This window comes from Drosophila nasuta, chromosome X (assembly GCF_023558535.2).
Source record: "Drosophila nasuta strain 15112-1781.00 chromosome X, ASM2355853v1, whole genome shotgun sequence".
Lineage (NCBI taxonomy): Eukaryota > Metazoa > Arthropoda > Insecta > Diptera > Drosophilidae > Drosophila > Drosophila nasuta.
In genome coordinates, this window is record NC_083459.1 from 17,991,833 (window position 1) to 18,015,574 (window position 23,742).

General features: G+C 41.4%; 3 protein-coding genes across 7 annotated transcripts in view; 2 read left to right on the forward strand and 1 right to left on the reverse strand.

Moving 5' to 3' along the window:
* Positions 1-2,742: 2,742 nt before the first annotated feature.
* LOC132795218 (interference hedgehog) overlaps positions 2,743-23,742 on the reverse strand; it is a 35,339-nt gene continuing 14,339 nt past the window's right edge. For 3 of the 5 annotated variants that reach the window (XM_060805810.1, XM_060805808.1, XM_060805809.1), the window contains 8 exons: positions 19,193-19,392; positions 11,685-12,961; positions 10,521-10,719; positions 6,155-6,829; positions 5,905-6,096; positions 5,668-5,840; positions 4,111-4,467; positions 2,743-3,962 (listed from right to left, as the gene is read on the reverse strand). In XM_060805810.1, the coding sequence (XP_060661793.1) occupies positions 3,225-3,962; positions 4,111-4,467; positions 5,668-5,840; positions 5,905-6,096; positions 6,155-6,829; positions 10,521-10,719; positions 11,685-12,950 (3,600 nt within the window). In that variant the 5' untranslated portion in view covers positions 12,951-12,961; positions 19,193-19,392 and the 3' untranslated portion in view covers positions 2,743-3,224. The remainder of the gene's footprint in view (positions 3,963-4,110; positions 4,468-5,667; positions 5,841-5,904; positions 6,097-6,154; positions 6,830-10,520; positions 10,720-11,684; positions 12,962-19,192; positions 19,393-23,742) is intronic. The other 2 variants (XM_060805811.1, XM_060805812.1) reach the window with 2 other exon arrangements.
* Positions 7,113-10,497, forward strand: LOC132795220 (regulatory protein zeste). Its single transcript, XM_060805813.1, is given in 3 exon segments — positions 7,113-8,268; positions 8,345-8,919; positions 8,993-10,497. Coding segments are annotated over 3 exon segments (2,145 nt in total). The 5' UTR covers positions 7,113-7,834; the 3' UTR covers positions 10,129-10,497.
* Positions 10,882-11,586, forward strand: LOC132795221 (regulatory protein zeste-like). Its single transcript, XM_060805814.1, has 2 exons — positions 10,882-10,963; positions 11,026-11,586. Exon 2 carries the CDS (start codon positions 11,026-11,028, stop codon positions 11,512-11,514), a length of 489 nt encoding a protein of 162 aa, XP_060661797.1. The 5' UTR covers positions 10,882-10,963; the 3' UTR covers positions 11,515-11,586.

Consider the following 23,742-nt stretch of genomic DNA (forward strand, 5'->3'; position numbering starts at 1 on the left):
GTGACATTTTTACTGAATAATATAATAAACATGTATTTATAGTAAAAATGTCAAAAATATCAACTATATAAAACGATATAATATACATATTATACATATTTTATTATTATACATATTTTATATTTTTATGATCCCTATTTTTTAATGAAGTTATAATGATTAAATTAATTTTGAGGTTTCAAAAGTTTGGTTATAAGAAAGAAACAATACAAAAATAATCTGTAAAAGTTTACGTTAATTAAACTTATTTTTAAACTATATATTATTTATTTCAATTTTTTTAACTGACAAGCATAATTTGAAATTTGATAACCCCTTTTTTGCTTCTTAAATAATTTGCAAACTATTTTAAGAACTATGATTAGTTAGTGCCAATAATTAAAAACTTTCAATACAAGAAATTTCAGTTTTCAACATTTTAAAACAATTTCTTAGCAACTTTTAATATTCATAACAAAGAACTATCAAAGCAGGTGAAATAATCGACGTAGCTTTCGTTAGTTAGAGTATGACAACAACACAACAAAAACGACCGGCAACAAGCAGCTCAGCTGGTCTGGCGGGCTCGTCTAGCCAGAAATCAAGCAGAAGCAGAAGAAGAGGAAGAAGAAGAAGAAGCAAAAGCAACACTGTGCACTGTGTGCAGTGCAAAAGAGCGTAAGCAAGAAGAGCACAAAACTGCAAATTTGCAAACCGCGAGAGCGAGAACGAAAAACACTGCGAGAGAGAGCAAAGCGAAGTTGTCTTTGTCTTTGTTTATGTTTTTGTGTCTGGGGTCTGCTTGTGGGTGGAATAAATTTCAAATCATACGTTGTTTTTGTATTTGTTGTTGTTGTTGTTTGCTCCCCAATTTCATTGAGTAGCGTTGAAGTTGTTCGTTTAATGGTTTCACTTTGTTTGCAGCAATCGTGCATCAAGTTGCAAGCTGGGATTGGCGACAAGAATTCTCTTTCCGGGTTTGTCTCGTGAGCGAGAGAAAGAGAGTCAAGAGTCCGGGTTTATAGTGTTGTTAACCTCTACGATGTGCTTTGTTTGCCTTGCAATTGCATGCATCACATACAAACATACATACACACATTCTTACATATTTACATACATTCATCGATGTACATTTATGGATGTTTTATTTAACGGCTTCATTGTTAGTCACTTCAATAAAGACAAATTGAAAGTGAATTTTTATTATACAAAGACAAAAAAGACAAAGGTTTCTAGAAAAAATAATCAAAAATTAAAAAAAAAATGCACTGTCATTTGAAGGTCGATCATGATGTGCCTGATAATAGAAACTATTTGATGTACTTAAAGGGTCGAAGGACTTTACAGGACTCGAAATAAAATGACTTTTTTAAAGAGAAAATTGCTAATTTCTTTTAAAATTCAAACATAATTTTCTTTTCTTATTTATTAGATGGCCACATCTCTACCAGATTGTTGAGAATTTGAGATATTTCATTACCATTCAATAACTTAAAGAATATTTTTATAAAGGTATCCTATAAAGATTGAATTGTAATTAGTAGCTTCGATACTATGGTAACTGCTTAGTAGCGCCATCTATGTTTCGAGGGAGCAATGAGTATTTAATTTTGAGAGCAGCCTGAAAGTATGCTACAACTATTTTCTATTGGCACAATGCATTGTAATATTATAATTTTTGTAGCATACTTTTAGGGGCAAATATTCTACCATCAAATAAGCAAGTGACTTTCGGTATTTCTGCTTGCTGCTGATTTATGTTCGCCTGGTATTTCGTCTACCGATTTAGTACTTTTTCACCCCGTAGCGGCTGCTTAACGTGGCCAATAGCAGCAACAAATGACGACCAACACTGCCTGGTCATCAAATGATGTATTAGGAGAACATAAATCAGCAGCAAGCAGAAATACAGCAAGTCATCTACTAAATTACTGGCACCATCCATTTGGGCGCCAATTTTAAATATGAAAGTCACCGACCAAAAACGAATCCGTTAAAATTCAAACAAAATTATACTTCATAATTATCATTTTTCTGCCATATCTTAATCAAACCTCAAAAGATCTTAACTTAACTTACTTACCTTTTTATAATCAGCATAAATTATTCTTTCGATTGCCATTCAATGACTTTAAGGATATTTCTTTAAAATTATCGTTCAAATTTTTCAAGGGGTTGGTATAGAAAAATAGTCAAAATTTTCAAAAATCTACTTTATCTCAGCCATTTGAAGGACGATCGCGATGTCATTTGGCACAAGGATTGCTCTTATGAAAACAAACTGAATGATGTACTTAAAAGGACGAAAGTCCTTACAGGACTCGAAATAAACCGACTTTATTGTAAACATAAAATTGTTTATATCTCGGCCATATCCTGCCTGATCCTTGCGGGTCCTATGTCAATCGAAATTATTTGATGATAGCTATCATCCTGCCAAAGGACAACGCAATTGTCCTTGTGGTTCTCGAGTTATCCTGCAATTTGTACTTTTCGCATGATTCCCTTGGCTCTTGGGCTGAATAATTTGAAATGTTGGATCCTTAGATAACCCCATATTTTTTTGATACCGATCGATAGATTTTGTCCTCACGAATCGAATGCAACAAGTCCGGTCAAAATACGAAAGGATATAGCTGAGCTAGGATCATTTTTCAATTTGAATATGAGCATTAAGAGAAATTAATTTTTTGTAGCATACTTTTATGGTGGACAATTTAAAATCGTCACTCTGTCCACGAGCCATAGATGGCGCCACAAAGTATCTTTTATATGCAATATCTTCATATTACGTAGCTTATGCGACTTTACATTATATTTTTTTATTAATACAGTTTTTGCTTTTTGTTGTCAATTTGGGAGATTGTGTAAAATCTTAAAATACGTACACGTGTGTGTGGTTTAAAAAATAAAATTACTGATTAAATTAGTTGTCTATAACTAAGCAGCGAGATAACGTTAATAGTTGAACGACTTAAGAGTACACTTTTAACGCTAACTGTATTTTAAATGTAATTGTAAGGCGAGGATGTGTGGGATAAGGATTCATTTACAAACTAATTCAACTAGCTAATGTATTCGAGTTGCTGTTGTTAATTAAATAAATAAATAACACTACATACAATATTAAACTTAGTCTAATCCTAACTAGAAGTGATTAAATAAATAATTAAAAAAACAGAGTTGTCTTAAAAGCTAGGCGGGTTGTTGTTGTTGTTGCGGTTGCGGCTGTTGAAGTGCATCGACTACACTTCGATGCTGTTGAGGCTGCCCGACGAGATGTTGTCCGTGTGGCTGCCGAGTCGCGTCCGCTTGATGAGCGCACGGGCGGGCATCGGGGAGCGTTGGACACGCGGACTGCCGGGCACAATGGGAATGCCAACGCCACCATTCTGATGATGGTGATGATTGTGATGATGGTTGTAATTCTGATGGTGCTGATGATGATGATGCGGCTGCATCATCTGCTGCTGCTGCTGCTGGTGATGCAGCAGATGCTGTGGCAAATTGTTGTTGCTACTGTTGGTATTATTATTATTATTGTTGTTGCTGCTGTTGTTGTTGTTGTGGTGATGATTGTTGAGATTGGTGTGACTGTTGTGCTGACTGCCCGACGCACGTCGCTGCCGTCGCAGCGATGGTATGCGCGTGGGCGTACCCAACGCCTCCTCGAGTCCATAGCCCATGGCCGCCTGTTGCTGCTGCTGCTGTTGATGATGATGTTGCTGCTGTTGCAAGTTGCGCACACTGCGTTCCAGCGTGCGTCGCTGTTGATCCAGCATAGGCGAGGCGCCACTTGTTGCCACTGCCGCCTGTTGCGAGTAGTATGTGGCATGCGGCGGCACAGGAGGCGCTTGCATCTGCGACGCTGGCTGCAGACGCTTCTGCAGCATGGTGGGCGTGCCTGGGGCATGATACGGCTGCGCATGATGCAGTCCTGGTTGATGCAACGCAGCAGCTGCCGCAACAGCCAAAGCATTGTTCTGCAAGCAAATTGAAGAAATCATTGTATTAATCAATAATAAAATAATCAAATGTAGTTGCTGTAGATGAATGATGAAATGTGGGCATCAAAAACAAATTTCGACTGGCTTTTCTCTTTTTTTTTTTGGTTGTTGTTGTTGTATTTACGTTTACTTGCTGCTGTTGTGCCTTGGCTGCCGCCGTTTTCTTGGGCAGCGGCAGCGGTGGCAGCGGCTTGCTGGGCGCCTCTGTTGTGATGGCGTTGGCGATGGGCGTGGCCGAGTCGCAAGCCTCCAAGGTCTCGCAAGAGGATGAAGCGCCCGTCTGTTCCACATGCTCACTGTCCGCATCCGCTTCGGCTTCGGCATCGGCATCGGCATTGATATCATTGTCAACGATATCAACGACAACAGCCGCAGCTGCAACTGCAACAGCGGCCGCGAGACTCGATTGATCCGGATTGGAGGCGTGGCTGGCGATGCCATTGGGCGGGGGGAGGAAGCGCAGCTCCATCACATTACGATTCTGCAACACACGGTATGGACGGGATTTCTCTCTCTTTCAGTTTGGCTGGGCAAACGAAGACGAATAACGGAAGACAGAGCAACACCAACAGCGACAGAGAGAGAGCGGGAGATAGAAGAAGACCACGAACCAGAGCGAGAGCGAAAGTGCGGACACAGCAAATACGACAACAAAGAAGGAAAATTAATTTCAAAGACAAATCGAAATCGAGTTTGAAAAATATGAATATATAGAGAAGAAATTGTATACAAATTGCTATCGACAAACAAAGAAAATAAATATTTCGTTCTAGAAAGAGATAGCAACAGAAAAACATAAGTATTTTGCTTAAGACAGAGATAGCAACACAAGAACTGGACTAGATCTGGAAATTATAGAAGAATCTAAGAATAAATATAAAGAATGGGATAACGAAAGTACAAAACTGACTAGTTAAGGAATAATTAACTGATATAGATGTAGAAAAAGGCAAGGAAGCTTAAAAAAGACATCTTTTAGTTATGTATAATTCGTATACACAAGAAATAATATCAAGGAAAAACACAAGATACTTCAATATGCACTACAAATATATCTGCAATTTTGCAATGATTTTGATTCTGAACCGAGTTCTTGCTATCAAATTTATGCTTAATTTAGTTTAAACACATATCTCACTTAACGGCCACTCTATATTTAATACTAACAGCATATTTTTTGCTCATAATCAAATAAAAAATAATATAGAAAATGAAATAATGAAAAAGTACAACAAAAAACTTCCGTTAACGTTTCTTAACATAGCTGCCTATAATTTCTATTTCATGTTTGGCCGCTAAGCGAGATATAAAACTAAATTGTGTAATTGAATTTAAAGAAAAAAGTAAATTACATAAAGAGGAACTAAAAGTGTAGAAAAGTTCAACAGCAACCAGTTGAAAATAGATTGAAAACAATTCTCAAAATCAAAAAAAATTGTGGTGAGATTTAAAATAAGCAACGAGAGGGAGCGGTGGCAGTGGAGAAGGAGGCGAGGCGAGGCGAGGCAAGAAACGTTACAATTTTGACCAACCAACCAGCGAAAAAGGTTTTTGATATTGTTTTGCATTTGTTGTGTGGGTGTGTGTTTGATTGTTTTTGTACAATTTGCAAATAGATGAAAGCCATGGGGGGGAAAGAGTAGCTTACTATGAGTAGATGAGCTCTGAATCGGTAGCTTACCTTGTCAGCCGTTGGATCCTGCGCCAGAGGATTGGGCGTGATATTCATGCGTGGAATGACGCCGTTGAGGCGACGTACATCGCCAGCCTTGTGATTGTGATGCGGTGCCACGCCCAGCACGGCGGAGCTAACAAAATCCGCTTGAATGTGATCCAATTGCGGCTTGTTCTCATCTATTTCGAATGGATAAGTTAATTAGAGATTTGCTTTACATCAAGATGAAATTCATTCACTTACCCTCAAGTGGCGCGTTGCTGCGTCGTCGCAGGCACAAACATGCAACCACTGTGGCAATGAGCAGCAGAAGGCCACCGCCAGCAGCGCCTGCAATTACCGGATACATGGAATGCTGCTCATCCTCCCCAGTTGCCTTCGATAGCGGCACAATGGCGGGCGTGGCGGATGTTGATGCGTGTCCAGCAGAAAGTTCTGAATGACATTGATTACATACGACTGAAGAAATTAGTAAAAAACAACTGGTACTTACTCTGTGTGCGTCCCTGTTTGATCTCGCTGAACTCGGAGGCGGCATGCGCATTGAATGACTGCAACTTGAACTCGTAGGCGGTGTCAGGATCGAGTTGATCGATTAGAAATTGACGTGCATCGCCGCCCTCAACTGTTGTTTCAAAGTATTTGTCCGCCGAAGCCGCGGGACGATAGTAAACATAATAACCATCGATATTGGAGGCGGAGGCAGAGGCGGTTGGAGGCGGAGACGAGGACAATGTCCAATGCAATTGAATGCCGAAATCCGAGTGCGATTCGATGTTATGCAGCTGCGGCACGGGGAGATTCGATTTGGCGGCACCGCGTTGCAAGAAGAACTTGATGGATGTGTTGCCCTCCTTGTTATCGCTGTTCGAATAGACGGCAACGATGCGAAAGCGATAATTGCGATCTGGTCGCAATCCGTTCACCGATGTCGTAAAGTTCTTCACATGCTGATGGTGATCCCGCTGCTGTTTGCCATATTCAATATAATCGTTAGTTGTCTGCCAACTTTCGCGTGGAATCTTGCGAGAATTGCCGCCAAGTTGACGATATTGCACCTTGAAGAATTGAATCGGGAGACCGTCGTTGTTGGGCACATTCCAGCGCAGCATGACGGTGTCGTCAGCCAGCCGGGTGACGTTGGGCCTTGACGGTGGCACCATGTTGGCTGCAACAACAACGAAGACGACATCTCTTTATTAATAAATTGGTAATATTTTTTAGAAAAAACACAAATGTGCAACAAATTTAACTTCATCGCTTAACACTGCACAATTTGCTCCGTTTTGCGTTAACAGCGCGTGCTCTGATCTGCGTTAACATTGCATTACAGCATTTGCTCTGTTTTGCGTTAACAGCTCCGCGTTTGCTCGTTTTTGCACACTGAGTAGTATCGCTGTATTGAGTAGTATCGCTATGCGCAGCATTGAGTAGTATCGCAATACGCTTCATTCGCGTTTTTGAGCCAAATATACTGTGTGTGTTTTGCTGCTCTGTTGCTGTGTGCGCTTGCCACAAAAATAAGTAAAAAAAAAAAAAAAACAACGCAGAGAGCCATTTAAGCGCGCGCATTTACATACAAGCAAAATTCCAAAATATTATTGCAACGCATTTCAGTGTGCCAAAACGTGCAGCGCGCGAGTGTAACCAATTCATACAAATCTCTCAAGTGCAATATATACACACAAATATATACATGCTTGTATATATATATTAAATTGGTGGCTCCCAGTGGCTGGTGGCGACAACAACACACAAGCAATCGAGACACACGGCACACGACGACGGCACAAAAAAATACTCACACCGACGCTCACGCTCATACACACACACACACACATCCACACAGGCGCACACACACGAGCGCTTGCTTGCTTTTGAGATATGTGCAAGCGTGTGCGTGTGTGTGTACATTAGTGAAACGAGTGCAATTGATTTTCATAGTTTTTTGTACTCGTTACTCCGTCTCTGACTTTCGATACCAGCGAGAATTCGACTCGAACTCGCAAACGAGTCGCAAAATTTTTTTTTGTTTTTCTTATTTTGAGTGTTAAGTGCTGAGTGTGTTTTTCGTCTGCACACACATAAACAAAACAAAAACTCAAAACAAAACTAATTGAGGAGCAGGAGGGTGGGCAACAGTGGTGAGGTGGAGGTGGTGAGCAGGGGCACAATGTCGGCTACCGGAGATGCGGGCGCCGGTTCAGCGAATGCCAACAACAGCAATAACAACAACAGCAATGTTGGCGTCGTGCAGGCAACGGTAACTGTAAGTGGCGCCCTCAGCAGCAACGACGGCAGTCCCACAAACAATATCGCTGGCAACAACAACAGCACCAACAACAACAACAGCAGCAGCTCAACGGCAGGTGGCTCCAAAGGGCAGCTGCCGCTGACGCCGCGCTTCACCACCGAGGAGAAGGATGTCCTCTACACGCTGTTCCATCTGCACGAGGAGGTCATCGACATCAAGCATCGGAAGAAGCAGCGCAACAAGTATTCGGTGCGCGACACCTGGGACAAGATTGTCCGTGACTTCAATTCGCATCCGCATGTGAGTGCGATGCGCAACATCAAGCAGATACAAAAGTTCTGGCTCAATTCGCGGTAAGTGACGCACACTTGGTGGCAAGGTGGCAACTGTCAAAAACTCATACTTCCTCTCTTTTGCACTCTTTTGCAGTCTACGCAAACAATATCCATTTCGTGATGGCAGCGCTTCAAGTGGCAGCTCGGCGCTGGCCAAGGCAAACAACGCCCAACAACAGCAGCAGCAGCAGCAACAGTTGCAGCAACAACAGCAGCAGCAACAACAACAGCAGCAGCAGCAGCAACATCACGACGGCGTCAAAGTGGAACCCGATTATCAAATCAGTCCCGATGCCTCCGAGCATAATCCGCAAGGCGATGCATTCGATGAGATTGAAATGGATGCCAACGATGTCAGCGAAATGGAGGATGATCCACTCGACGCTCAGCAGCAGCAGCAGCAACAACAGCAGCAACAGCAAGCGGAGGCGCAACAACAGCAGCAGCAACAACAACAACAACAGCAATCGGCTGTGGCCGAAATGCAAAAGTTGCAAGTGAGCGCAGCAGCTGTGGCAGCGGCAAGTGCCAACATACTGAACACACACCAGATTAATGTGGATCAAATAAGCGCCGATAAATTAACGCTCAACGATCTGCTGCACTTTAAGACGGCGCGTCCACGCGAAGAGATCATACTGCAGATCAAGCATCCCTCGGATGCAACAGGTAACGAAATTAAATAAACAATTATTATTATGTATAGTCACTACAATTCGATTCCCTACTCGCTTCTTGATAGCCACCCAAATACACACGATACCCGCGCAGCCGCAGCAACACACGATGGCAACGATCACCGCCGGCGGTTACAACCAGCAGATCATCAGCGAGATCAAGCCACAGCAGATCACGCTCGCCCAATACCAAGCCCAGCAACAGCAACAGGTCCAGGCTCAAGCGCAGGCCCAAGCTCAGGCCCAGGCACAGGCTCAAGCTCAAGCGCAGGCTCAGGCGCAAGCCCAGCAATTGGCGCAACAACAGTTGGCGGCACAGCAGCAACAGTTGGCGGCAGCGGCGGCAGCAGCTCATCATCAGCAGCAACAGCAGCAGGCAGCCGCTGCCGTTGTCGTCCAGCAGCAGCAACAGCAGCAGCAACAACAACAGCAGCAGCAGCAGCAGCAACAACAACAACAGCAGCAGCAACAGGCTGCTGTTAAGATGCAGCTAACTGGCGGCACGCCCACCTTTACATTCAGCGCCCTGCCCACAGTGACGGCAGCCACCACGGTGCCCGTCTCCGTCCCTGTGCCCGTCTCCGTCTCAGTGCCCGTGCCCGTGCCTGTGGCGCTGGCAACAGCCACAACGGCAACGGGCAACAGCGGCGTCAACACCAGCGCGGGAACGCTCACGGTGACGGGTGTTGGAGGTGGGGGAGGAGGTGTGACGACGGGCGGCGGCGGGGGCGGTGATAACTATGAGGAGCGCATCAATTACTTCAAGGTGAAGGAGGCGGAGTTGCGTTGCAAGGAGCAACAGCTGGCCACGGAGGCCAAGAAAATTGAGGTGAACAAGGCGCAAGATGAGCTCAAATATATGCGCGAGGTGCATCGACTGCGAGTCGAGGAGCTCAAAATGAAGATACGCATACTGCAAAAGGAGGAGGAGCAATTGCGCAAATGTTCCAGCACATGAGATCTGGAGGACATAAGCGATGCGGAGCCCGAGTCCGATGTGTTGTTTGCCTACCACGACGATGACGACAACGATCAGCGGCAGCAACAGCTGCGGCTGGCGGAGATCGATTCGATTGAGCTTGAGCTCGAGCTCGATGAAGTGGTGGACGGAGAGGAGCACCTGGAGGATGAAGAGGAGGCAGAGACAGAGGCTGAGACGCAAGTGGACTATGTGGACTTGGAAATGCAATTGTTGCTCTAACTCGAACGCGTATTTATATATGATTAAAGTAGTGTTTACGTCGCGACTTCTACAAATTATGCCTATATTATTATTACACACAAACATATAATTGTATTTATGCTAATTATTATGATTACTATTACTATTATTATTATTATTATAATCGTAATTATTATTATTTCTATACAACTATTTTTTTTTTGTAAACGGATTTAATTGTACTTTGAATTCTTTTAGTTTTTTTTTTGGGGTGGGCGCTGGGGAGTTTATCGATTACCGATTACAGACTACCAATTACCGATTATCAATTACCCCATAAGCCATTCTCTCTAATTGTAATTGTAAATCGAAATGAAATACAGTGAACAAAGCAACAAAAAGAACAACAAAAATAACAATTGTGTACTTACCAACTCTCATATATTTGCGCTTGTTTTTGTTGCGTGACGATGACGTCATCGACGAGGAGCCAGAAGAGGACGAAGATCCGGATGAGGAGGATCCATGGCTGGGTTCGTGATCAAAGCGCAATGGAACATTGCCCAGCGGTTGATCGTCTTCGCCGCTTATCTGCAACGGATTCACACGCAACAAATTTCCTTCGCTGGTCTAGAGATCGAGGAAAAAAATAAAAAGAAAGATTTGGTTACAAATTCGCAATTGAATTGAACAGTTCCCGAATGTTGTTCATTTATTTGATGAACTAATCAGATTGGAGCTGCCAATTTGGTAGATTGGAGCTGCCAACTTGGTAGATTTGAGCTGTCAATTTGATAGATAGGAAAAGCTGTCAAGTCACCCAAGCAGCATATTTTCATTTATAATAGAAGTCGACTGAATTCTGAACTGAAAGGTAAACTCAATTTCTAAAGTTCCTAGACTGGCAATTATAATAATTCTAAAAATTATTTAAAGATGGCTCATCCAAACGGGGTATTGACATTCACGACGTCTATCTCGGGTGTGCAAGTGCCGCAGGCCACAGCCACAGCCACAACGCCAACGGATCTTCAAGGTGGGGGAGGAGGTGGGACGACGGGCGGCGGTCAGAACTCAAATTATGATCAGCACAGAAGTTACTTTGAGATGAAAACGGCAGAATTAAAATGTAAAGAGCAAGAGCTGGCCGTAGAGGCCAGGAGGCTTGAGATTTTGAACATAAAGCAAGCTAATCAAAATATGCGTGAGGCCGCAGAGGCCAAGAGGCTTGAGATTTTGAACATAAAGCAAGCTAATCAAAATATGCGTGAGGCCGCAGAGGCCAAGAGGCTTGAGATGTTGAACATAAAGCTAGCTAATCAAAATATGCGTCAGGAGCATATACTCAGAATGAGGGAGCAACGATTAAAGATACGCATACTAGAGGAGCAGGAGGAAAATTTGCAAGGACAACCCAGCACATAAAATGTAATTTAGCATATTCATATTTTATTTCGAGCTAAATACAGATTACAGATTAAAATACCAAACCAAAAGCTTAACTGTACTTTAGATATTCACTACCTCAATAAAGATAAACCCAAAGTCTAGGTATCCTAGACTTAAGCCACATCATTAAGGAACTTGTCACTCACCTCGCCCAACTGATTGCGGGCAAAACATTGAACGACGCCCGCGTGCCGCTTTTGCACATGATGGATGACAAGGCGATTGAGCTCGATGCTCGTCTCGTTATCCAAGCTGGCATCCTCGCCGTTGAACAGCCAATAGATGTGCGGCTGGGGATGTCCGATGGCATCGCACTCAAGTGTGAGAGCATCACCCTCGTTGGTCAGCGTCGAGTTGGGGCCACGCAGAATGCGCGGACGCTCCAGCACGCTCAGCTTGATCATGTGAACCAGCACCGGTGCAATGCCATTGTCCAGGCGGCACACATACGAGCCCTGATCTTGGGGCTGGACATCGGTGATTTGGAGTCCATAGGCAAGCACACGCGATCGATTGTGATAGATGTTGGGCACATTGGGGCTGCTCCACACGGCGCTGGGACGCGGCGAACCAACGCCCGGACACTCGAGCACAACGGTCTCGCCGGGACGAGCGGCAAGCTGTGTGGCCGGCTGTTGGAGCAGGAAATACGGCGGTGTACGATCCGTGTAATCGACACGCAAATCAATCACCTGCGGCAGACGCAACTCCTCGCCCGTAATCACATTTGTGGCCGCGCACGTATAATTGCCCGCATCCTTGGCGCTCACAGAGTTGAGCACCAAAGCGCCAGCAGCGCCTGAGAGCAGTTCGGACTGCGGCAACTTCTCGCCGTTGCGATAGAAACTCCAAATGGGCGGCGGCTGTGAGCTGACCGAGCCGCAACGCAACAGCACACAGTTCTTGGGCGCCACACTCCATCGCACCGCATGCCGACTGTATCCATTCCCATTCCCATTCCCATTCACGTTTCCGTTCGCATTGTCCACGGCAATTGAGGCGAGCGTCAGGCGACCAGGAGTCGAGGCAATCGCACCCGGACCGTACCAGGCCACACACTGATAGTCGCCCACGGTCTGCGCACTCACATAGATGCGCAGCTTCCAGGTGCGCTCCTCGTTGCTGCTCGTCACATTGTAACCGGCGGCGGTGCGCAGATAGCGATACGCTTCCGTTGTGCTATAGCGGAAGCGCCACTCGAGTCGATCCGGCTTCAGGTTCATTTCACACTCGAACACAACCTCGTCACCCTTGGGCGCCACGGCCGATTCGGGACCCCGTTCAATGTACACGCCGAGCAGATTGCTGGAGCTTGAACTTGAACTGGAGCTGGAGCTGGAGCTAAAGCAGCAGCCGGAGCATATGCTCAGCATTATGGCCAGCGCCAGCGGCAGCTTTAGCAGTCGCTTCATCGCGTTGCCAACTGCAAGGATAAGCAAAGATTGAGAAAACTATATTAGAAAACTTTAAGGCAATCTACAAAAATTATAAAATAAAAATTAAGTTCAACAAAAGTTCAACAAAAAGTTGATTAATAAAAATTAGAAATAATAATCGTTATAATCTTTAACGAAATACTATTGCAGATTTCTTTTGCACAAATTGAATTATAATAATCATAATTATAATTATAAGATATATAAACACAAGTTCTCAAAGATTTTTAGAATAAATATTCTAATTTTAAGTATAAGAAATATTCAAGATTTCAAAATTCAAAATTTCAGTCAATAAATATAATAATTCATAGAATAATCTAATAATCAGAATAGTGATATTTCATTATAATAATCAATCACTTTATTATATAAATACAGAAAAATTATATATATTTGGTTGTGGTAATATAATTTTAATATAAATTAATTGAATCAATATAATTAAATATTACCACTGTGATCATTAGTGTTATAAAAATCTACAATAATTTTCTTTACTATAACAAAAAGTTTATTATAACTATTTGTGAAATTTATGAAGTCAAATTGTATAAAATAAATTATATTCTTGATTGTAATAAGCTACATTAAGTTATATTAATTTTGTTGTAGTATTTATTATTCAAATTAAATTTAATAATTGCAAATAATTTAATTTCAAATAAAAGATATTGTAGTTTGGCAAAATACGAATTAAATTTGAGCATATATTTGTGAAAAGGGAAATTTAATATTACAAAATATATATTTTTTTTTTCTTCGTAAATTTAGTTTGTTTCTGAATTCTGCAATAAAAATAATATAGGGGCAGTATTTTTTTAATGTCGAATTTTTTTAAATGAAACTAAATAATGATTTTGATCTGATTTGGATTTATCGATTAGTAAATCTTAAATCTTTAAGCCCTATATGAAGTACGGCTATTTTTCATCACACTTACTTTTCCGTCTGCCCGTCTGTCTGTCTGTCCGTCTGTATCAACAGCTGGATCTCATCGAGCTGCAGAGCTGTTGACCTCAAACTTGGCATACTAATTAAGCTGCAGCATATGCAGCTCCAGCGCATATCCTATATCATTTGCCACGCCCCAAAACGCCCGATAACAGGGGCATTACAGTGCCCGAAACATTAATTTAACAGGACAGCGTGCATTTATGTTCACATTAACAGCAGTTCGTCTGCCGAGAGTTGTGAGTTAATTATGATGGAAGACATGGCTTTAGCCTTGTCGCTTTTCGTACACCCCAAAGGCTTCAAAAGTGGGCGGACTTGTGTCGTGTTAGTATGCTTTTTTCTTTTCTTCTCTTTCGGTTGTATTTTTTTTTTGTATTTCTTTGGAATGTGATGTCTTGGACACAACTGTACTGTACTGTGAGCAGCAAGAGCAGCTACCGCGGGCAATATGACAAGAGTTTTGGAAGGCTGAGACTAAGGCGGAGGTTGTCCTGTACCTGCAGTGGGCGTGGCAACGGAAGCAGCCGCTCGCAATGTGCCATTTAAACTGGAGCCAGGACGAAGAAGAAGAGTTTGTGCCTCATCTTCTTGTGCCTCATCGTCTGCGTCTTAATGGCGTGTCATTATTATGAGCAGCAACAGCAGCCGCAGCAGTCGAGGCAGGTGCTGCAGATGCTGCAACCCAAGCAGGTGCGGGGGGAACGGGGGGTTGCAAGAGAAGGATGAGGAGGAGGAGGGACAGCGGAACGGGTTGGTCGAGCGTCTGGCCTGCGACAGTTTGGGGCTCGAATTGAAATTTAAACGATGGCGCAAACAAAAAAATAAAAAGGCCAAACAAAACGAAATCGAAAACGAAAACAAAAACAAAAAGCGAACGAAACGCAAAGCGAAAACACAAAAGCGCGCGCGGAATTCCAAGAAACGGCCGCCCGGACTGTCGCAAGTCCCTGCCCCAAGTCCTTGCCCCACCTGCACCTGCACCTCCACCTGTCCCTTGCCACATTCCCCTACTGCAATATCTCTCTATCTGTATGTTGTTGTTGTTGTTGTGGCAGCGTCTTGACGCACATAAATCGCAACGAGGCTCCCATTTGAAAGTCATTATGGGGCAGCAGCAAAAACAGCGAGAGAGATGGATAGAATAAGGGGTAAGGGGGAAGGGGAGTGGAGTAAAGGAGAAGGCAGGCAGGCGCGTGCAGCTGCCTGGTGGCCACTTGTTAACGCAAGGAGCACGAAACCGGACTGCCTACACACCGCAGACATCGACGACGACGACGACGATCCTCGACGCAGCTCTCGACGCTGATTTAAAACATCTGACAACAAAAGTAAAGCGCGAAATTGACGCAGGTTTCTTGGCTGTTGCTGTTGCCGTTGCTGTGCCTGTTGCTATTGCTGGTGTTGTTGCGTGTGTTGAAAATTAATGCGCATTCCAGGCAAAAGGCTGGCTGGCTGGCTGGCCGTCGAACGAGGCAACTGCAAACAACAGCAACAGCAAAACAAAAATACAATAAAAAAAAAACACAGCAAACCAGCGAGAGCATAAAAAACAAACCAGAACAGAGCAAATGAATGGCGTTGCAAGAATGTGTTGCAAGCACACACACACACACACACACACACACACACACACACTCAGAGAGAGAAAGAGTCACAGCCACAAATGGACTCGGAGCCCCGACTTTGGGAACTGGGAACCGGGAACTCACAATGGCAATGGCTATCGGTTTGTTATACCCGTTCTATCCAAGACATTGAAGGGCAGCACAATTGCATGGCAAACAGAACAAAAAAAAAACAAGTACAAAGCTAGACAACAAAATTCAATGAGACAAGACATTAGCTGCCATCTCTCTCTTCGCTCTCTTTACTGTATAATTAAATTTAATATTTAATACTCGATTTAATATAATAAAATACAGAAAAATAATAATAATAATAATAATAATAATAATAATAATAATAATAATACAGAAATAACAAGTAAGAAAGCTACAGTCGAGTGTACTCGACTGTGAGATACCCGCTACCCAATTTGATTGAAAGCAATATATTTTGCGGTATTATTCTCAAAATATACCGAATATACCGAATATACTGCAAATATACTAAAAATATACCAAATGATATATGTGGTATATCGATATAGTACCGCATTTAAAATATAAAATGGACGGCTCAATATACCAGATTGTCATCCAAAGCAAATTAGACCCCTCTTCGCTCTCTTTACTGTATAATTAAATTTAATATTTAATACTCGATTTAATATAATAAAATACAGAAAAAATAATAATAATAATAATACAGAAATAAAAACTTTGAAAGACCTTCAGTAAATAAAATGACAATATTTGTGTGTATAAATAACAAAATTACTTTTTAAACTCCTTCAAATCAGTATATTTCGAATGTAGTACACCAAATATGAGCTTGGGCATATTTTTAGTATTTTTGCGGTATATGGTTTGGAATATTTTAAGAAGAATACAGCACTGTTTTGCTGTATTATTCAAAACAAAATAGCGAGTATCTCAGCTTTCTTACTTGTTTGAAGTGTATCGGGTATCTTAGAGTCGAGCAAACTCGACGCAACTTGTTTGCTGTTGTGACTGCGCTGCGCTGGGGAAAAGATCAACCTCAGACTGCGACTGCAATTCGCTGGCCAAATAGCAATCAAAATATTTTTGTAATAAAAGATGAACTGCATTACCTGCTGCATAATTGCAACTGAATGTGCAACATGTTGCACGTCAACATGTGAAATGGAGAGCATTCTATGCAGATTGCCTTTAAGCCCTTTTGCGTTTCTTCCATTTCCATTTCCAATTCCAATTCCATTCACATTTTTTATGCGCAGTTTGCATCTTTATTACTTCAACGAATCGATTTCAATTCAATGCTTCGATGATTTTTTGATTGTTTATTCCAGTATGTTATATAAAAATACTGAAATGTCATTGTACAATTTGTATTTTTATTGACAAATTTCAAAATTACTTTTCAAATTATCGAATATTAAGATGCTATATAAAATATATTTAAGAATTGTGGTAAATATTTAGGCAAAATTTATATGTTATATAAAAATACCAATGTATCAATGTATTTGTATTTTTTGTGACTTTTTCTAAATATTTTTATATTTATTTAAATGGTAGCAAATTTTAAGATGGATTTTATTAAATTATTTAAAAAAAATTTTCGAATCAAATAAATCATATATATATTTTTTTTGATTTTTATGTTTTTAAATTGAAGTTCTCTGAAACTAATTTTTTTTTTGGAAATTTCAATGAAAGTAATTAAAATTATTCTTAATTTTTTGTTACATTTAGCTACAAGCCATATAAGCTACGATTACTAAACAAAAAATAAAGCTAAAGAAGACATAAAAAGTTATTTTTAAAGAAATTAGCATTACTTTCAAAATAAAGTGATTAAAATAATTATTATTTTAAACGTAAACAAATCTAGCCTTTAATATGTTGATAACATGTTGTTTGACAATTTCAACATGTTGCTAACGCTTCGAATGTTGCCAACGCCAAAGTGCAGCTAATGCAAATGTTGCTAATGCTTAATGTTAATGCATTTCGCCTGCTTCATTCATTGTTGGCCACTAATTTGATTAGTCACACACTGACAAAAGCAAAAACAAAAGCAAAGGCCACACACACGCACAAGCTGGGTGGAAAAAACAAATTTGGCTGAGGCTGATTGTTGTTTTGGCTTTGGCTTTGAATGAGCAGAGATCAGAGACAACATTAAAACATATAGAATAACAGTTATTAATCAAATGAAATGCCAAATTAAACAGCATAAATTAAGAGACAGCACGAAAAACACATGTTTTGGCCTCAGCAGCAACAACAACATTAGCGACCAGTAACTACTACATAGAAGTGAATGGTAACTTTGTGGTCGTTGTTTAGCGGCTTCTTCAAATGTTTGCTTGTCGAGAAATTAGCATAAAACTGTTAGAAATTAGTGAAGGTGCCACAGCGAGGCGGGACAAAAGATGCGTTGCAAAATGGGCGTGACCCACGAAAGCAAGTAGCTACCGCCACCGCCACCGCCTCCGCCCCCGTCTCGCAGATCTGTTAATGTATGTGTGTGTGTGTGTGTGTGTGTGTGCCGCGTATTTCATTAAATGCTGTCGAGGGCGTAACGCGACAACAATGATGACAACAACAACAGCAGCAACAGCAACAACAACATTTGTTAAGCTTAACTGTGTTGTTGGCCATTAAGCAGAGGCAGTTAACAGCTTGTAAAACACTAACACCTGCTACAAGTTGCTCTTGCTGTTGTTGTTGTTGTTGCTGCACAGAGAGTTCAATAAAACTTGAGAGCAGCAGCATCGACAGCAGCAACTATTGCTGCCAGCAAAAGGAGCAATAGAAAAATCACGAACAACAACAATAACAACAAAATGGAACTATACAAACAAGCAAATAGACAACAACAACAGCAGATTAAACACACACACATACACAGAGGTACACACACACACACACATATATAAACACACTTACAAACACACTCGCTTAAAGATATGGCAAAAATTCTTGAGCAATGGAACCTGTTTCTGTAGACTAAAGACTGAAGACTGAAGATTGAAGAAGACCGGAACCAGCAGTCGAAGATGCTGCACAGGAGCGCAGCGCGGTGAACAGCGCGCCCAAAACAAAAGCGCAGCAGCTACGCTGGCGTTTTAAGCGCCACAGCAGTCGAGGGAAGGGGATGGAAGGGGAGAGAGAGAGAGAGAGAGAGAGAGAGAGAGAGAGAGAGAGAGAGGGGAATGCATGTAAACGAGTTCGAAATCTGCATTCCAGCAACAGGATTTGAACTTAACTGAAGCAGACAAGTTCCCTTCTCTCTCTCTCTATCTCACTCTCTCTCGTTCTCTCTTTGAATTTGCACGCCCCACCTGTTGAATGCAGCTGTTGAGCTGCAGCCGCAGCCGCAGCCGCAGCCGCACTTTTCCCCTCTCGAGGGGCATCTTCAGGGCGAGCGTTTTGGAACGCTGCGTGGGCAACGAGAACGATTTGTATTGTTTGGTTGCCTTTCGTTAACTCCACACCGCTCTCTCTCCTCAACAGATCATGAAAACTATAGCTTCGACTTATGTTTATGGGCGCGGAGCAGCGTGTTGCACGCCCACACACACACACACACACACACACTGCATGTTGCATGCTGCGTGGGCGCCTGCCTGAGCCAGGATTACGTTTATTAAAATTGTGGCAGTGACTTACCTTTTTTGTTAGCCGCGTTCTGGCTTCAGTGTCACTTCACTACAGCCCACTCTCTCTCGCTCGCTCTTTCTCTCTCTCTCTCTCTCTCTCTCTCTCTCTGGCACACTCTTTTGTCTTCTCGCTCACTCGGTCGTTGGAACTGTCTCTTTCCGGTTGAACTTAGGATTGCATTTTAGCGCACACAGCACACAAAGGCGAAACTGCAATGGAAATAAGGGGAAAAATAAGATAAATGTTTTCAATCGTTCAACAAAGTATATAGATACGATGGGGAAAAGGGTGGATGGGGTAGAGGGGTAGGGGGGGAGGTGTGCCACACACATAAATATTGAAAATAGATGGCACTTTTAATGAATTTCTAAATAATTGAGGCCTAAAGTGGCACAAAAAAGCTCAGCGACAGGCAAATAAATGCGAAGACTATAAATAAAATGCCGAAAATATCAAATGAGAAGAGCGACAAAAGAAGAAGCATTAAACGAAAGACTAAATACACGAAGAACTAGACATTAGGGTTGCTCTTAAAAAAATATACTATACATGATAAATGGTATATTATTGCATAATGTGATTTGGGGAAATAAAAGTGCATTGCTCCAAGTAAATATACTATATATGATATTTGGTATATTACTGTATAAAGTGATTTGGGAAATGTAATTGCATTGCTTTTAAAAAAATATACTATACATGATATATGGTATATTACTTCACAATATGATTAGAGAAATATAATTGCATTGCCTTCATTCAATCATTAGTTTTTTGTTATGTTTTCACAGCAGTTAAATATATAATGTCGGTGATAATTGTTTTATTGCAAAACTGACAAAAATTTATGGGGAAAAAATAAAGTAATAAAAATCCACGCCAAATGAATTCATTCTTTGCGATTTATTTCCGCTTCAAATTGCCTTTCAACAGAGATTAAAATTCGCCTAAAATTTATGTATGTGTCTGTGTGTGTGTGGGATCTGTGTTCATCTTCAACTTTTGGCTGTTTATGCGCATAAATCAGTTTATTTGGAATTCAATATAGTGAATGCCCCCAATGTCTGAGGGCTACATTTTAAGTCCCTTTTAGTGTTTGCTTGTCCATTTAAAAACACATAAAACTAAGAACACCAAAAAACATAATGCTCTGCATACCTGGTTGGGTGGATGCCCCAAAACTGAGTGTGTGTGTGTTGGAACGTAGAACATGTCATAAATATATCAAATCATTTTTAGTTGAATGACTAAAAAATGTGGCAAAAATACATAAATAATAAACAAGCAGAGAGCGAGAGAGAGAGAGAGAGAGAGAGAGAGAGAGAGAAAGAGAGCGGAAGAACCTCGCGGAGGTCTCAGCTCTTCATTTGGTGCATTAAATATGCTTTTAATTAATTTATGTTTTGTGATTTGCCCCACGTAACGCCATAGTCCCCATCTCCCTTCACCCCCCCATCCGCTTCTAATCACCTTCACTCTTCCCCCTCCCACATGATGCTTGGCATGCAGTTGTTGGCCCATAATTTCAAAAATATTTTGAAATGTCGCCAAGTCGAACAGCGCGTGAAAACAAAAACGAACAACGACAGCAACAAATACAACAAAAACAACAAATACAACAGGGCAACATTATAATAACAAGCAAAATTTAAAGAAACAACAACGAATTTGTTGTTCAAACGGCAGAAAAACGGAACAACAATAAAAGAAAAGCACACAAAAATTCAGCGCCACCCCCAACACAAAAATAGCCAACAACTTGTGTGTGTGTGTGTGTGTGTGTGTGTGTGTGTGTGTGTGTGTGTGTGTGTGTGCGGGTGTGAGAATTTACTTCAACATGCATGTGTGTGTGTGTACTGTATGTGTTAACGACAGTTGTCATTTTTCATAAATATTTTTCAATTTTCCTTTCCTTGAGCGATGCCAGCAAATACGACAAAAAACCGAAAGCTCGACTAGCGAATACCCTGTACTAAAAAAACTGGAAAAATTCAATAATTATAAAACATATCCTCCAAAAACTTTGAACAAATTTCGTTAAAACGCAAATATTGACGAAAGAAAACAATTTTTTAATGTAATATAATGTAACTTGATTTTGTGGAATATAATTTTCATATTAACCAAATGTTTCGTTCCAAATTTCATTTCTTTCTTGAGATTATAATACTTTGAAATGATTACTAGCATTGAAACAGCATGGCAATAACTATAAAATTAAAAGAATCGGCAGCTCAATTAGTTTGCATGCTAATGACATACTTTAAATATAGAAATAATTTAAAATTCAACAATTTGAGTATCTAATATTAACTCAATAATATTTTTAAAATATTATAAATATTTGTGCATTCCTTGATATGTCAAAAATATTTAAAGAATATAATTATTATTTATATTTGAAACATTATTAGAATAATATGAAGAGAAATTTTGCAAGTGTGATTAAAAAAGAGAAGAAAATGGGAGCTGACCAATTTGATCTTTGCTATTTAAACAGATTAAATAAATGATTAATACATATATAACAATATATACAATTTTGGAGAGAAAAGAGAATTTACAAAAACCCAAGAAATGTGGGCTAAAAATTAAAGTAATATTATTTTAATAACAGCTAAATTTGCATCTAATTTATATGATTAATATTTAATGAAAATCATTTCATGCCAGCAACATTTTGTGTTGTTGCCAATGAATGTTGCTAGCAGATAAATGTTGCTAACTGCAATTGACTTGTTGCCATATCTAATGTCGATGATGACGATGTCGATTGCGATGACAATGACGATGATGACGATGACGATGACGATGACTCATTGCAATCGCCGCACACGATTTTCGAGTCATTTTTTATTGGTCAAGCAAATTAGAAATAGCTGCAACAGCAACAGCAACAGCTACAACAACAACAACATTAAAAAAAAATGACAGTGCAGCTTTTATTTGTTGGTCGCGTTGTGTGGGCGTCTGAAGCACGCAGCGAGGCAGCGATTGCTGCTGCTGTTGCTGCTGCTGCTGCTGAGGCTGCAACTGTTGGTGTCGCATCGCTTTTATTGCCGATGCATCGCGATGGCGAGATTCTCACAGCTGCCTTTTACTTTTGTCATAATTAATGCACACGGCATGCAATTTCTTGCCAGCGCTTTTTCTTGTCGCTGTTATTACTATTATTATTATTAGCACTTGCAGGGCCCTTGCCGCAGCGACTGCAACAAGCAGTTGTTGTGGCAGCAACATATTTGCCCTGTGGCACAGCGAGGCATTTGAGCTAATTTGCTGTTGTTGCTTTTGATCGCATTCCATGGGTGAAAGCCTGCCTTGAGTCAGAGTCGCAGTTGCCGTTGCAGTTGCAGTTGGAGTCGTAGTCCGAGCCACATGCCACATGCCACATTTACATCCATGACATTCACATGGACACGCGCCCGCTGGCAGCAATTGCAGCTGTGGCCTAGCAACATGCAAAAACCACAACGAAAGAAGCAAAAGAAAGAAGCATGCAGCAAACATGCTCCAAAATTTATGCGTTCCTCCTTAAGCCGCTCTTGGCGACTTTATTCCACTGTGAGTGTGTCTCTCTGTTTCTGTGTCTGTGTCGTGTGTGTGTGTGTGTGTGTGTGTGTGTGTGTGTGTGTGTGTGTTCATATAAGGAGAGCGACTGCAGCTTCGTTCACTTCCAGTTTAATTTGCTCTCTCTCGCTCAGACTCTGTGTGTGTCGCTCTCATTGTCTCCTCGCTTTGCCAGCTGTTCTGCATTCTTCTTTGCACATTCCCATTTTTGGTGTGCTTAGCTTTGCTCTATTTGCCCTTTATTCCCCCATCCCCCATCTCCCCTCCCTTCCCACCAGTCCCATCATCTCTTTCACTGTCTCGTGTCATTTGCATGCTTCTTCTTATGCATTTTTCAAATGCTTCGCTTTTGCTACGCCGCTCTCATTAAAATCAAAAAAAAAAGCTCTCTGTGACGCGGGCGGCGACTGCGCAGTCGGCGTTAGCCCACCATGTTCAGTGATTGCTATCGTTGACATTGTTGTTGCCGTTTCATTGCAATTTATTTGATTTTCATTGCATTAAATTTCTGTTGTCTGTTGTTCGGCTTTGTGTTTGTTGTGTTGTTGTTGCCTTTTGTTTTGGCTTGTGCCTTTGTTTTTGGTGCGTCGCCATCTTTGATTTCGATCTTGGAATTTCAATTTGCATTCGTTTTCTGTTCGTTGTGTGTTTAGTTGTTGTGGTTGTTGTTGTTTTTGTTGTTGTCGTCGTTGCTGTCCCCTCTCATCATGTTCTTCTGCTCTTTGGCATTGCACAACATTTTTGATGCCACCTAACGAGCTTCTTCTCAAGCAATTCATCATAAACAGCTGCCATCTCTTTCCCCCCTCTCTCTCTTTCTTACTCTACCTCTCCACTCACTCTGCGCATCATTAAGATATTTTTGTAACAGTTTCCGCTGGTTTCAAATTTGAATTTTTAGCTGGACACCCTCACCTGAGTGCCACGCCCACGCCTTGAGGCGACGCCACATCCACCACATTAGAGTGTTTCCCGCATTTTCCTAGCAT

Excerpts from the sequence above, each read along its gene's own strand:
- LOC132795221 (XM_060805814.1), top strand. The coding sequence starts at position 11,026 with ATGGCTCATCCAAACGGGGTATTGACATTCACGACGTCTATCTCGGGT.